Source organism: Cetorhinus maximus, chromosome 1, assembly GCF_964194155.1.
Source record: "Cetorhinus maximus chromosome 1, sCetMax3.hap1.1, whole genome shotgun sequence".
Taxonomy (NCBI): Eukaryota; Metazoa; Chordata; class Chondrichthyes; order Lamniformes; family Cetorhinidae; genus Cetorhinus; species Cetorhinus maximus.
This window is the reverse complement of record NC_135879.1, coordinates 100,831,556-100,844,658: the sequence shown is the minus strand read 5'-3', so window position 1 is coordinate 100,844,658 and position 13,103 is coordinate 100,831,556. Positions and strand designations below refer to the sequence as shown.

Sequence of the window (13,103 nt, the reverse complement as noted above, 5' to 3'; positions counted from 1 at the left end):
AGTATTACCATGCTTTCAGGTTAAGTTTAACTTTGAAAGATAAAACCTCTTTCACTTCATAGCAGATTAAAGCAGCATTAAACAGTTTGTTGCTTTCAGTGATGTGCTGGTTTGGGTTTCATCAAGCGATCTTCCATTGTCTATTTGTAAATCTGTTTCTTCTACTTCTTGAATGGTATGGACTTCTCCTAAATAACCATGATGTATCAAAATGCACATCCAAAATAATGAATTGATATTTCATAAAATTGTTATTAGCACAGAAAACGAATGCTATATAGCTTCAATCCTAATACATGATCATTGCTTAGCTGCAAGTCCCAAGAGTCTCATGATGATAATTCAATTATGTGCATCTTAAGGTAAAGTTTATACTTGCTGCTGGACTTCCAAGATATGTTATCAAACTTTGTGAAACAGGTGGAAAGGCATATTCTTGTTCTTGGTTATTATTATGCAGGCCTTAACTTTGGAAATCATTGGTGAGTACCAGCAGATTTTAATGCTCATTTTTCATCCCAAAACATGTAGAATCTTAGGGGTAGAAATTGGTTATAACTCAAGCATCAACAACATGTTGACAGTGCACGTCCCAACTGGGAACCCAAAATCCAACCTGAAATTAGGCCTCAGCTGTCCACATCTGTCACACCTCCGCAGGCAGCTCGTGCATTTGAAGGCACTGTGTGTCAGACCAATTGCCTCACTGCTCATTTCATTCACTTGTCATTTTCCAGATGCAGTTCAGTGGCTTCAGTTTCAGCTGGATGCCTTGCCTTCAGGGGTAGTAAACGGTGAAGACTGACAGTTCACCATCAACATCCCCGTTCCACAAAATCTGGCTCGTTTAACAAATGCATTTAACCATTGATAACACACACACACACACACATATATACAAACACACACAACACACACACACATACACCCAACACACACACACACAACACACACAGACAGACACACACGTTTCAAAATTTACAGAGTTATTACTCATACTCAAAATATAGTCAAGATCTCTGCTCTTCTCAATTCCTACATTATACGTCTCACCGTCTGCAACCAACATGCTGTGGCTTCTTGACATGATATTCTCCAAACAATCTACTTCTCACAGGGTCAATGAATTTTGTTTTTTTATTTCTCACTATTGTGCCCCTTTTTTCATTTAATTGTCACTTCTAATTTCATCTGCAGCTACCACCTCCCAGCCTCCTTCTGCCAGCACTTTTTGCAGTCTTATACCCTGCCTCTCTATCTCTTGATCTTGGCATCTCCCTACAACCTTCTGCCGTTATTCCCCACAATGTAGTTTTACTATCGTCTTCTGCTGCCATCGCCTTCCTGTCTTCTGATGTCACCATCTCCTTTTCTAATACTGCCATCATCTTTCTCTTCATGTTTCCATCGGCTCCCCCTCTCTGCCTCCCCAGCTGCTATGATCTGTATGTGGCCCTATTTCATGTTCCTTCTTTTTACTGCCTATTTGCTCTTTACACTTTTCTTCCTATCTTCACTTGTACTTTCCTATCCCTTCTTTTTTTACTCTTTTAAAAATATAATTTCTCCTGCTAGCCTATAACTCACACTCCGGTAGATTTTGTGCGATATTGTAAAATGGGGAGTCCATTTTGCATTTCTTCCGATTTTTATTTCCATAGAAGTCAGAAGGGACCTTTGAGTTAAGAATTAAATACCTAAGTGGAACAGTCTCTAACTGTATTACCAAAAATTCCCAGGCTATGTACATCATGTACAACAACTTCTATTTATATAGGACCTTTAATGTAATAAAACATCTCAAGACACATCACGGGAGCACATAAACTTTGACAACAAGCCACAAAAAAGAGAACTTGCTTGGGGAGGCTTTGAGGAACCTCTCAAAGGAGGAAAGAGAGGTGGAGAGCTTTAGGGAAGAAATTCCAGAGCTTAGGACATTGGTAACTAAAGGCATAGCCTCCAATGGTAGGGCGATTAAAGCTGGGGATGAACACGAGGGTTGTGGGGCCGGAGTAGATTACAGAGATATGCAGGGGCGAGGCCATGGAGGAATTTGAAAATAATAGTGAGAGTTTTAAAATTGAGGTGTGGCCTAACTGGGAACTGGTGTATAGCCAGTGAGCACAGGGATGATGGGTGAATGAGACTTTGTGCAAGTTAGGACACAGGCAGCAAAATTTTGGAAGCTCTAAAGTTTATGGAGGGCAAAAAATGTGAGGCTAACCAGGAATGCATTGGAATAATCAGGTTCGTAGGTAACAAAGGCACGAATGAGGGTTTCAGCAGCAGATGAACAGAGGGACAAGTCAGGTGATGGTACAGAGTAAAGCTCCAGCTCCATTACTCCTTAAACACTCACAAATCAGGTGCAGCACAGGTAGATACAGAGTAAAGGTCCATTTACACAGCTCTGTCAAATACTTGCTAGTCAGATACAGTATGAGTTAGATACAGAACAAAGTTTGATCTACATTGTTTCAACAAACACACCCAAATCAGGCACAGCACAAGCATTACTGGAGCAGCAGAAGTGAATTCAGGATGGTATGTTGCCTCCTGGTGCCAGGGTCAAAGATGTCACTGAGCAGCTACAGAGCATTCTGAACAGGGTAAGTGAACATCCAGTGGTCAAGATTCACCTTTGTACCAATTACATATGTAGAAAGCAGGATGAGGTTCTACTGGCAGATTTAAGACAGCTAGGAAGGAAATTAGCAAGCAGGACCTGAAAGGTAGTAATCTCCGGATTACTCGTGTAGCCATACGCTAGTGAGTATAGAAATAGGATAGAACAGATGAATGCTTGGCCGAAGAGATGGCACAGGAGGGAGGGCTTTAGATTCCTGGGTCATTGGGTCAGGTTCTGCAAGAGGTGGGACCCATACAGCATTAAGGGGTTGCACCTTAACAGAGTTGGGGTCAATATCCCCATGGGGCAGTTTGCTAGTGCTACTGGAGAGGGTTAAAACTAATGACAGGGGGATAGGAATCAGAATGTAACATTAGAAAGGAAAAAAAAACACAGTGCACAAAGGACTGGGAGAGACAGATAACACTAAAGTAAAAAATATGAGATAGTGCAAACCTGGGACGATTCAACCCAATGAGTCTAAGTCATACTTGACTGTTAATACAGACATGGGGTAGAAATTTTCGCTGAGCGGGCGGGCGCACGCCCGACCCGCCATTAATTAAGAGGTCAGTTAACACCATTAAAAAAGCAATTGACACTGATTTTTCGTTGCCCTTGCAATTTCGTGCTTGTCGCACAGGCAAAATGGGCAGGTGGGCAGTCAACAATTTGTAAAGCCTCATCCACGGGCAGGATGAAAAGGGTCAGCAGCATTGCCAGTGTGAGTAGTGAGGAGTTTGGTACATAGTTTGCTGCTGGTGACTTATTGGTATATGGCAGCTTCATTTCTGTTTGGGGCTTCATTATTAACTTTTCCAGGCTTCATTTCAGGGCTCCTTGATGTCTCCAAGGACCCCAGAGAATTCAGACCATGTGGACCCTTCCAGGTATCAGACAGCCTTCTGTTACCCTGGTAATGAGGATTGTGGTCTCCGCTGGTAGCATTTCCTCTGAGGAGGAAGAGAGTGTCAGAAGGGAGAGGATGCCAGGTGGCCCAATGCAGCTTCCAGGAGAGCAACTGGTGGGAGGAGAGGTGCAGGCACAGGGGGAGCAGGCCCAGCTAGCAGTCCAAGGTAGAAGAGGCTGCAGAAGATGCCACTATCCTGCTGCCAGGGTTTACAGGCGGCGATGTAGCTATCTCAATATGTCTGAGGTGCAGTTCCGAAGGAGGCTCTGCCTCTCCAGGGAGGCAGTGGCCTCCATTTGTCAGATGACTGGGCCTGAGATCAGCTCCAACTGTGTGGGTGGACACCCCATGCCAGTGGCTCTGAAGGTCACAGTGGCCCTCAACTTCTATGCCTCTGGCTCTTTCCGGGGATCAGTGGGGGATCTGTGTGGAGTCTCCCAATCAGCTGTCCACAGTTGTGTCAAAGCTGGTGACAGAAGCTCTATCAGGCGGGTATTGACATTCATTCATTTCCGCATGGGCGAGGCCAGCCAGACACAGCGAGCCAGAGGCTTTGCGGCCATTGCTGTCTTCCTCCGCGTCTAGGGTGCTATAGACTGTACACATGTGGCCATCAAGGCGCCATCAGGTGAGCCCAGCGCCTTCATCAACAGGAAGGGCTTCCACTCCATGAACGTGCAGATAGTGTGTGATCACAGGATGCTGATTCTACAAGTCTGTGCGAGGTACCCAGGCAGCTCCCATGACACATACATCCTCAGACGCTCCTAGGTGCCGAAGCTCTTCAGTGCTTCAGCCCGGCTGGATGGATGGCTGCTGGGTGACAAGGGCTATCCTTTGAAAGGTGGCCTCTCTACCACCCAAGAACAGAGGCAGATCAGCAGTATAACAGGAGCCATGTCTCCACAAGGGCGGTGATAGAGAGGACAATAGGTCATCTGAAGTTTCACTTCTGATAGCTGAACCATACAGGGGGAGCACTATAATACCCCCCAGAGCGTGTGTCACTGATACTGGTTGTATGCTGCGCTCTCCACAATCTGGCACTGGCAAGGGGGGACCCACTGGAGGAAGAGGATCTTGACGCAGCTGAGGCCACAGAGCATGAATCCAGTAGTGAGTCCTAAGAGGAGCACGGTGAGGAGAATGCTGAAGGCCTGGAGGCAGACCCCTGTAACCTTCAGGGAGGCAGGGACACCAGGGATGCCCTGATCCAACGCTCCTTCAGCTAGGCTGCCAAATAAGCACTGCCATCTCATGCCAGGGCTGCCGCCTCCATCCCGGATGTCTGAAATGACCTTTTCCTTTAACTCCAAAGTCCGCTCGGTGCAGTAATGTTTCGAGCCGCCCACATCCAGCATTGCATACTGGTGCACCCTGCACCACATTAAATAAAAAAGGTGAAGCATACTCAGGCCACTGGGACAAAAGAAAATTTATCTTATGTTGACAGCCAAAACAAATTAACAGAACCTTCTCTGGTCTTGAACCTCAGACCAGTAAACATAAAAAAAACATTGCACAACAGAGGATCACCTGTGACCAGTCCCTCTTGTGCTCATGGTGCCTTAAACTTACGTTTATGGGTGCTACATTTTGGTGCTACCCCCTCGCTGGCACTGGCATTGGAGACATCCTGCTGACTCTGCTGTCCTGTTGGCCTTGATGACCTTGGTGGTTGTCCTCTGGCCAGTGGAGCCTGTGCTGGCCCTGCATGGGAAGGAGCAGCCAGTTCTGAAGCTTGCACCTCATCAGATGCCACGGTCACTGGCAGAGGGGCTGAGGAGCTGCTGCCTTCATCCAGAGTGCCCTGAGAGGAGCCCGCAGAGACGACAGGCAGATCATGCGCCAATGTAAGGTCGCTCTGGATCTCCCTGCTCACCACTGATGGACAGCCACCTATCTGGAATACTGGGTGCCTGCAAATCTATGGAAAAGTGAATTATCCAGCATCAGTTTTCAACCTGCCAACCTTTGTGAAGGAATACACCATTGGACTTTTATTCTGAACTCTAGACTCAGGTGAAACAGTAATTCTTATCTCTGTGGTCTTTGTCCTGTAATTCTTTCTTTCTTTATCCTTCTTTTATTGCATGAAGGCATAGGGGGCTACATGGCGATCCCCCCACCCTCCCCATATTTTGAGTATGCAAGGAAGCTAACTCTTTTAGTTCATTGTATCACGAGTTTGCTGTGGGCTTATTAATAGAAATTGGATCACACCAAAATTGAGGGGTTGAGAAATATGTCACCCCTTATGGGGAAATCAAAACACCTTTCTGCTTACGGATGGGTGGTGAGAGGAGAAATCGGGGCTGTTTAAATTTAAATGCCCCTCCTGTCCATAACACTATCCAGAGTAACGTTCAAGCAATAAGGAATGCTCCACACCCTAAGAATATCTCTGAGCTCACATTGTTTTTGGGCGTTGTGAATTGCAACACCAAATTTGGCAACCTTATTTCATCCATTGAATGAACTCTTGAGGAAGGATGTTCCATCGAATTGGACGAGGGAATGTGACAAAGCATTCTAGTTGTGTAAAAGTAAATTGCTAGATGGTACAATGCATGTACATTATACTATGTCCAAAAAGATTAGGCTAGCATGTGATGCCTCTCCACACAGAGCAGGTGCTGTGATCTCTCATGTGTTGGATAGTGGTGATCAGAGACTATTTGCATTTGCCCCCTACACCCTTAGTGCCAGTGAGTGAAATTATGTTCAGGTAAAATGTAAAGCATTGTGCTTAATTTTTGGAGTAAGAAGATTTAATGAGTACTTGTATGGTCGTAGATTCATGGTTACTGATGGCTATTTTGATTCCAAAATCTCCAGTACCCATTTTAGCTGCAGCCAGCATGCAGAATGGGCTTTGATTTTGTCTGCTTATCAGTATGACATTAAGTACAGACGATCGGAAGATCATTGTAATGCTGATGCAATGCAATACCGTCCCTCTCAGAGGTAGAGCCCACAGAGATGATGTATTTTTCTTGTTGTACATAGAGAAGTCACCAGTCACAGCAGATGACATTAGTAGAACAACTCATCGGGACCCTGTACTGTCAAGGATGTACAACTATATCGCAAATGGGTGGCCAATACAGATACTGGGTTTAGAAATCAGACCATTGTTTATGCATAAGAATGAGTTGTCCATTGGTAAAGGTTGTGTCATGTGGGGAGCCAGAGCTGTAAATCCTGAAAGGTACAGATCACAGTTGCTCTATGATCTTTATGATCAACACTTAGGGATGAGCTTAAACAGTCGAGTGAGGAGCTATCTTTGGTGGCCAGGGTTATATAAAGACATAGAAGACACGGTGAAACAGGGTAGAGTATGTCAATCTGTAGAAAGGCAGCTGCCATTGGTATCTTTGCAACCATGGATATGGCCAGCTAGAGTGTGGCAGAGGCTGCACATAGATTTTGCAGAATTTGAAGGGCAACAGTTATTCATTGTGATAGAGAGCCATTCGAAATGTGTTGCGGGATTTCTGATGAATCAAATAACAACTAGCAAAACTCTCGATGTTTTGCATAATTTGTTTGCTGCACATGGGTTCCCAGAGGAAATTGTATCCGACAATGTACCTCAGTTTTGTTCAGAAGAGTTTGTAAAATTTATGAGAACGAACAGGGTAAAACACACTAAAGTTCCAAAATATCATCTTGGTTCAAATGGAGCAGCAGTGCGCACAGTGCAAATTGTGAAGCATGTTCTTGCTTAACAAATGCTAGGTATAAATTGGAAGAACTGTCAATTGTCATTGAATCACAAACTGTGATTTTTAAATGTATTTATTGTAACATGCTTCACACTACTACTGGCAGAACACCAGCTGATTTTTTTCTTAGAAGAAAGCCTAGAACAAGGCTTTCATTGATGATGCCACATTTAGCACTGTCATTAGTAGAGAAACAATCCATGCAGAAAGAGAATCATGAAGGGGTAGAGAGAGTGAGAGAGATGTCTGAAGTTGAAGCAGAAATTTAAGGTGAAGGAACATCATCATAAGTTGTTGAAGTGGCAACCAGGTAGAGTCATGAAAGTATGTAGTCCTTGCACATATTAGGTCAAGATGTTTGGTAGCAGAAAAGTTAGGTTTGTACATATAGATCATGTTTTACCTTCAGAGGTTAATGAAGAAGGAGGGAGTTGGGAAGAATCAAATTAGTCTGATGGATTGAATAGTTGGGATATGAGTAGAGTACCAATAGTCACTCCAACACAAGTTGTGCCTGAAACCAGTTCAGATCTGAGTCAGACAGACATATCTGATGAAGTAGAAAATTCAATTGAAGGTCAAGGCCAAAATCAGTCTTTGTTGGAGAAAACCTTTCCTCAGACTCAGGCCAACATGGACCAAGATCCTTCCCCAAGTTCTGGAAGTTTGGATCAAGAAAGGATGTATCATTTTAGGAATTAAAAATCAGTGACAAAAACAGAAACAGAAATACCTGGAAAAACTCAGCAGGTCTGGCAGCATCGGCGGAGAAGAGCACAGTTGATGTTTCGAGTCTTCATGACCCTTCAACAGAACTAAGTAAAAATAGGAAAGGGGTGAAATATAAGCTGGTTTAAGGGGGTGGGGGGTGTTGTTGGGACAAGAAGCCAGTAATAGGTGGAGATAACCAAAAGATGTCACAGACAAAAGGACAAAGAGGTGTTAAAGGTGGTGATATTATCTAAAGGAATGTGCTAATTAAGAGAAGGAAGCAGGACAAACAAGGTACAGATAGCTCTAGTGGGGGGTGAGATGAAGGAATACTAAAAAGGCTAAAAGGTAGAGATAAACAATGGGTGGAAATACATTTAAAAATAATGGAAATAGGTGGGAAAAGAAAAATCTATATAAATTATTGGAAAAAACAAAAAGGATGGGGAAGAAACGGAAAGCGGGTGGGGATGGAGGAGAGAGTTCATGTTCTAAAATTGTTGAACTCAATATTCAGTCCGGAAGGCTGTAAAGTGCCTAGTCGGAAGATGAGGTGCTGTTCCTCCAATTTGTGTTGAGCTTCACTGGAACAATGCAGCAAGCCAAGGACAGACATGTGGGCATGAGAGCAGGGTGGAGTGTTGAAATGGCAAGTGACAGGGAGGTCTGGGTAATGCTTGTGGACAGACCGAAGGTGTTCTGCAAAGATCCGGTCTGTCCGCAAGCATTACCCAGACCTCCCTGTCGCTTGCCATTTCAACACTCCACCCTGCTCTCATGCCCACATGTCTGTCCTTGGCTTGCTAGATTGTTCCAGTGAAGCTCAACGCAAAGTGGAGGAACAGCACCTCATCTTCCGACTAGGCACTTTACAGCCTTCCGGACTGAATATTGAGTTCAACAATTTTAGATCATGAACTCTCTCCTCCATCCCCACCCCCTTTCCGTTTCTTCTCCCTCCTTTTTTTCCCAATAATTTATATAGATTTTTCTTTTCCCACCTATTTCCATTATTTTTAAATGTATTTCCACCCATTGTTTATCTCTACCTTTTAGCCTTTTTAGTATTCCTTCACCCCACCTCCACTAGAGCTATCTGTACCTTGTTTGTCCTGCTTCCTACTCTTAATTAGCACATTCCTTTAGATAATATCACCACCTTCAACACCTCTTTGTCCTTTTGTCCGTGACATCTTTTGGTTATCTCCACTATTACTTTCTTCTTGTCCCAACAACCACCACATAACCCCCCCTCACTTAAACCAGCTTATATTTCACCCCTTCCCTATTTTTACTTAGTTCTGTTGAAGGGTCATGAGGACTCGAAATGTCAACTGTGTTCTTCTATGCCGACGCTGCCAGACTTGCTGAGTTTATCCAGGTATTTCTGTTTCTGTTTTTGTTTTGGATTTCCAGCATCCGCAGTTCTTTGCTTTTATCTCTGTATTAAAAATCAGTGGTTAAGTTGGATTTGTAAATAAGTGAAAAACAAGACATGTATATAAATTGTATGAATTTTAAACTTTTGTTTAACTTTTTCATTAAGGAGGGAGGAGTGTAAAAGTACCTTCTTGTGGCTATTTGTGTATGTTTGTACATATAGTCGAACCGGAATAAACTAGTTTTTCACTTGGGTGCTTGAACTCCATGTGCATGCACCAATCTCTCTCTGTCCTGCAAGACATCAAAGTGACCTCCCTGAGCAAAATTGGCAACAAAAGTTAAATGTTCAGGCTCCGGGCATGAAGCTTTGCCTGCCAGGAGTGTAAAGCAGGAAATTGTACATGCGGTGTCTGATTTTCTACACAAAGAATGCGTGATTCCCTGATGTGCACTCTCAGTACTTGAGTCTCTGTGTCAGGAATGTGCAGTTGAAAAATTCAGCCTTTATTGCCAGAATATGGGCAGTTGTCTGCTCTGGACCTGCGCTCATTGCTGATGAGGTTATGGTTGCCTAAAGTTCATTTCATGCTGCAAGAGAAAGGTGACTTTAATCCCATCTGTCGAGGATGGATCTGACTCCACATCCCAGGGATGCTGCAGCACACACTCACTCAAGTGTGGAATAACTTCATCTTGTAAATTAATTCCAATGTTGGTTCAGGCAGCCTCTTCGGCAGTGCACAAGCACAATGTCAAAAGACAAAGCTACCAAGCTGCAATCAATTTGAAAGTAATCTTTATCAAATGGTGTGCGTAAACAAGAAAATAGTGTTGGTGTAAAATGGAAAAACACAGTAGATAATTGTTACAGCATATTGTTCAATTAAAGTTACAAAGGAAAACCTACTCAAGATATGTTTCTGAAGTTGCTTTCTCGGTCAATTTTAAGTGCTGCACAGCTTTGAAGATGTAAAAGTTTGTGGACTTGAAAAAAATGGGCAACTGAATTCTGTCTTTTCTTAAGTGTTTCAGTAGCCACATATATCTTTTGTGGATGGGTGCATTAGGCCCCATTTTAGCTTCTGTTTAGTTAGTTAACTAGCTAACTAAATTAGCTAGTTAATTTTCTAGTCAGATCTGACACAAAACAAGTTAATTAAATTGCACCAAAACAGCACAGAAGTTACCACGTAAACCCATATTAGCCATCTGTTTTAATTTGCATCTCTTGTGAGGTCAACTGACCGCCCTCCTGCCCTAAGTGCAACTTGTTTTTGGCAGGAGGAGTGTGGGAGGAGAGAAGAACTAACTGGATGGCTGCCACATGTAGTTTGGATTTTGCATCAATTGCTTTTTGATGCGAAAAATATCAAACAGTAAATGCATAAGAGATACTTCTATAAATGTACATTCCTAAGGGGAAGACTAAAGTATACTCAATAGCATACTTTAACTTAATGGATGGAAAACAATGTCCATTGGATAAAACTCTAACATATGGACCAAAATATTAGCATACTATATCAAAACAAACTCAAATGTATTCTGGTATTGTTCTGGTATACTTGTGCCCCAGGATCAGTAAAATGTTGTAGCAACCATTTTAATGAAACCTTCAGCTGGCATTTGAGCTAAACTTTATACACAATTTGGAACCTGATTCAGATTGTGTTACTGACTAAGCCGAACAGCCTTGAATTTCTGCAGAGTCCTCCCAATCTCCAGCAGCATCTTTGGCAAGAGTTTGGCAGAGACTCTGTATAAACGGGCAACTGGCTGTCTTTAGCTGTCTATACCAATTCTTCTGTTATTTTGCTGATCTCACCTGGAGAACCCCCACAGAAATTCCAGGCAAATTTTCTTCCTTAGTAAATATTTATGTATAACCTTGTATGTAAATGGCTCAAAAGAATTTGAAATAGTCATATTGCAAGTCCCCACATAATAATATATTTTTTCTTTTTTTTTTTGTTCCCATTGCTGTGACTTGCTGCTGCTTTGGAACATTCACTGACTGTACTATCATTGGGATCATGTTATATCAGGTATGTGATCACATTTTATACTGATGCGCAGTAAAAATTTTCCAATGCATTTGAATACAGATACAGGAAGAACATTTGCTATGCAATTACATTTATGTTTTGCTCTTCAATTTTGAACCTGATGGTTTTCAGTAATGGGCCATATTTTACACTCTTAGCTTATGTGATTTATACCATGAATAATGAAATTAAGCAGCTGCAATTAATTTTATAAATTCACTATATATGCTGGGAGAAAGCATCTGAAATGTTTTAGAGGAAAGGTGTAAATATATATATATATATATTGCAGGAAGAACAACATCAGCAGTACGAGGAAATGAATATAATGTCTTTCTTAGGGGTGTCAACATTTCGTGCTCACAGTATTAAACTACATTTAGCTGGCAAAGCCACTGGAATTGAGCAGTAAGATGGGCAATATTGAATCAGCTCCTGTTTCACACTCTGCCCAACTTTTTTACATTGACTTCAATGGAAAAGAAGCTGTTGTGGGGTGTAAAATGGGTGGCTGATTCACTATCATTTTGTGCAACGGTCCAAGACTAATTTCACGTCCACTGTGTCAAAATAAAATTTAAAAGTCTCCTGTCCTCAGTGAGTAAAGAATCCTTTTCCTTGTACTTACCCCACTACCAGATCCATGTATTCTTCACCCCAGGACCTACTTGCAGTCCCAGCAGCACCCACTACTGAGTTTTGATGCTGCTAAGACTGCTGAAAATTTCTTTCAAATTTTTCCTTTTCAGATAATGATCTAATTCCCTTTTGAATGCTTCAATTGAACCTGCCTCCACCATAAGCTTAGGCAGTGCAGGCATTACAGATCCTAACCACTCGCTGTGCAAGAAAGTTTTTCCTCATGTCGCCATTGCTTCTTTTGCCAGTTAACTTAAATCTGTACTCTCTGTGGTTCTTGTTTCCTTCACAAATGGGAAAAGTTTCTCCCTATCTACCCTGTCCAGACCTATCATGATTTTGAATACCTCTATCAAATCTCTTCTCAACCTTCACATCTGCATGGAGAACTGCCCCAGTTTCTCTAATCTTTCCACTTAACTGAAGTTCCTCATACCTGGAAGCATTCTCGTGAATCTTTTCTGCACCATCTTTAAAGTCTTCACATCCTTCTAAAGCGTGGTGCCCAGAAGTGGACACAAGAACCTTCTTTATTTGGCCTGATTCTCAGTTATATTATCCACCTGACACCTATCATAAACATGCACAAAAACACAAGAATTAGGAGCGGCAGTTGGCCATTCTGTCACTCGAGCCTGCTCTGTCATAAAATAAAATCATGGTCTGAATTTTATGGGGATGTATTACTCACCACACATTCCCCCCCAACATACATACCTCCACCCCCCCCCCCCCCCCCCCCCCCACCCCCTGCTGCCCCCACCGAAGAAAAGTCAGTACCACTCCGACCGATGGTCAAGAGGACCTTCCCACGGCAATAAAGCACTGCCAGCATCATGAATGAGGTGAGAATGGGACTTCCGCCCTTTAGCGGGAGGAGGTCCTGCCATCGAGAGCTGTCAGCCAATCAGATTGGCTAACAGCTCTAGCAGTCCCAGCAGCACCAGTAGTGAGCACTGCTGGAACTGCAAGTAGGCACCAGATTGAAGAAAACATAGATCTCAAAATGAGGTAAGGTGGAGGTATTGGACGGGGAGGGATCGGAAGCATAG

At 43.0% G+C, this 13,103-nt stretch overlaps 1 protein-coding gene across 1 annotated transcript in view; it reads left to right on the top strand.

The window, feature by feature from the left end:
* LOC144682360 (collagen alpha-1(XXV) chain-like) overlaps positions 1-12,638 on the top strand; it is a 206,903-nt gene extending 194,265 nt beyond the window's left edge. Inside the window, exon 3 of the mRNA XM_078544798.1 lies at positions 11,413-12,638. Within this exon, the coding sequence (XP_078400924.1) occupies positions 11,413-11,420 (8 nt within the window). The 3' untranslated portion in view covers positions 11,421-12,638. The remainder of the gene's footprint in view (positions 1-11,412) is intronic.
* The last annotated feature ends 465 nt before the right edge of the window (positions 12,639-13,103 follow it).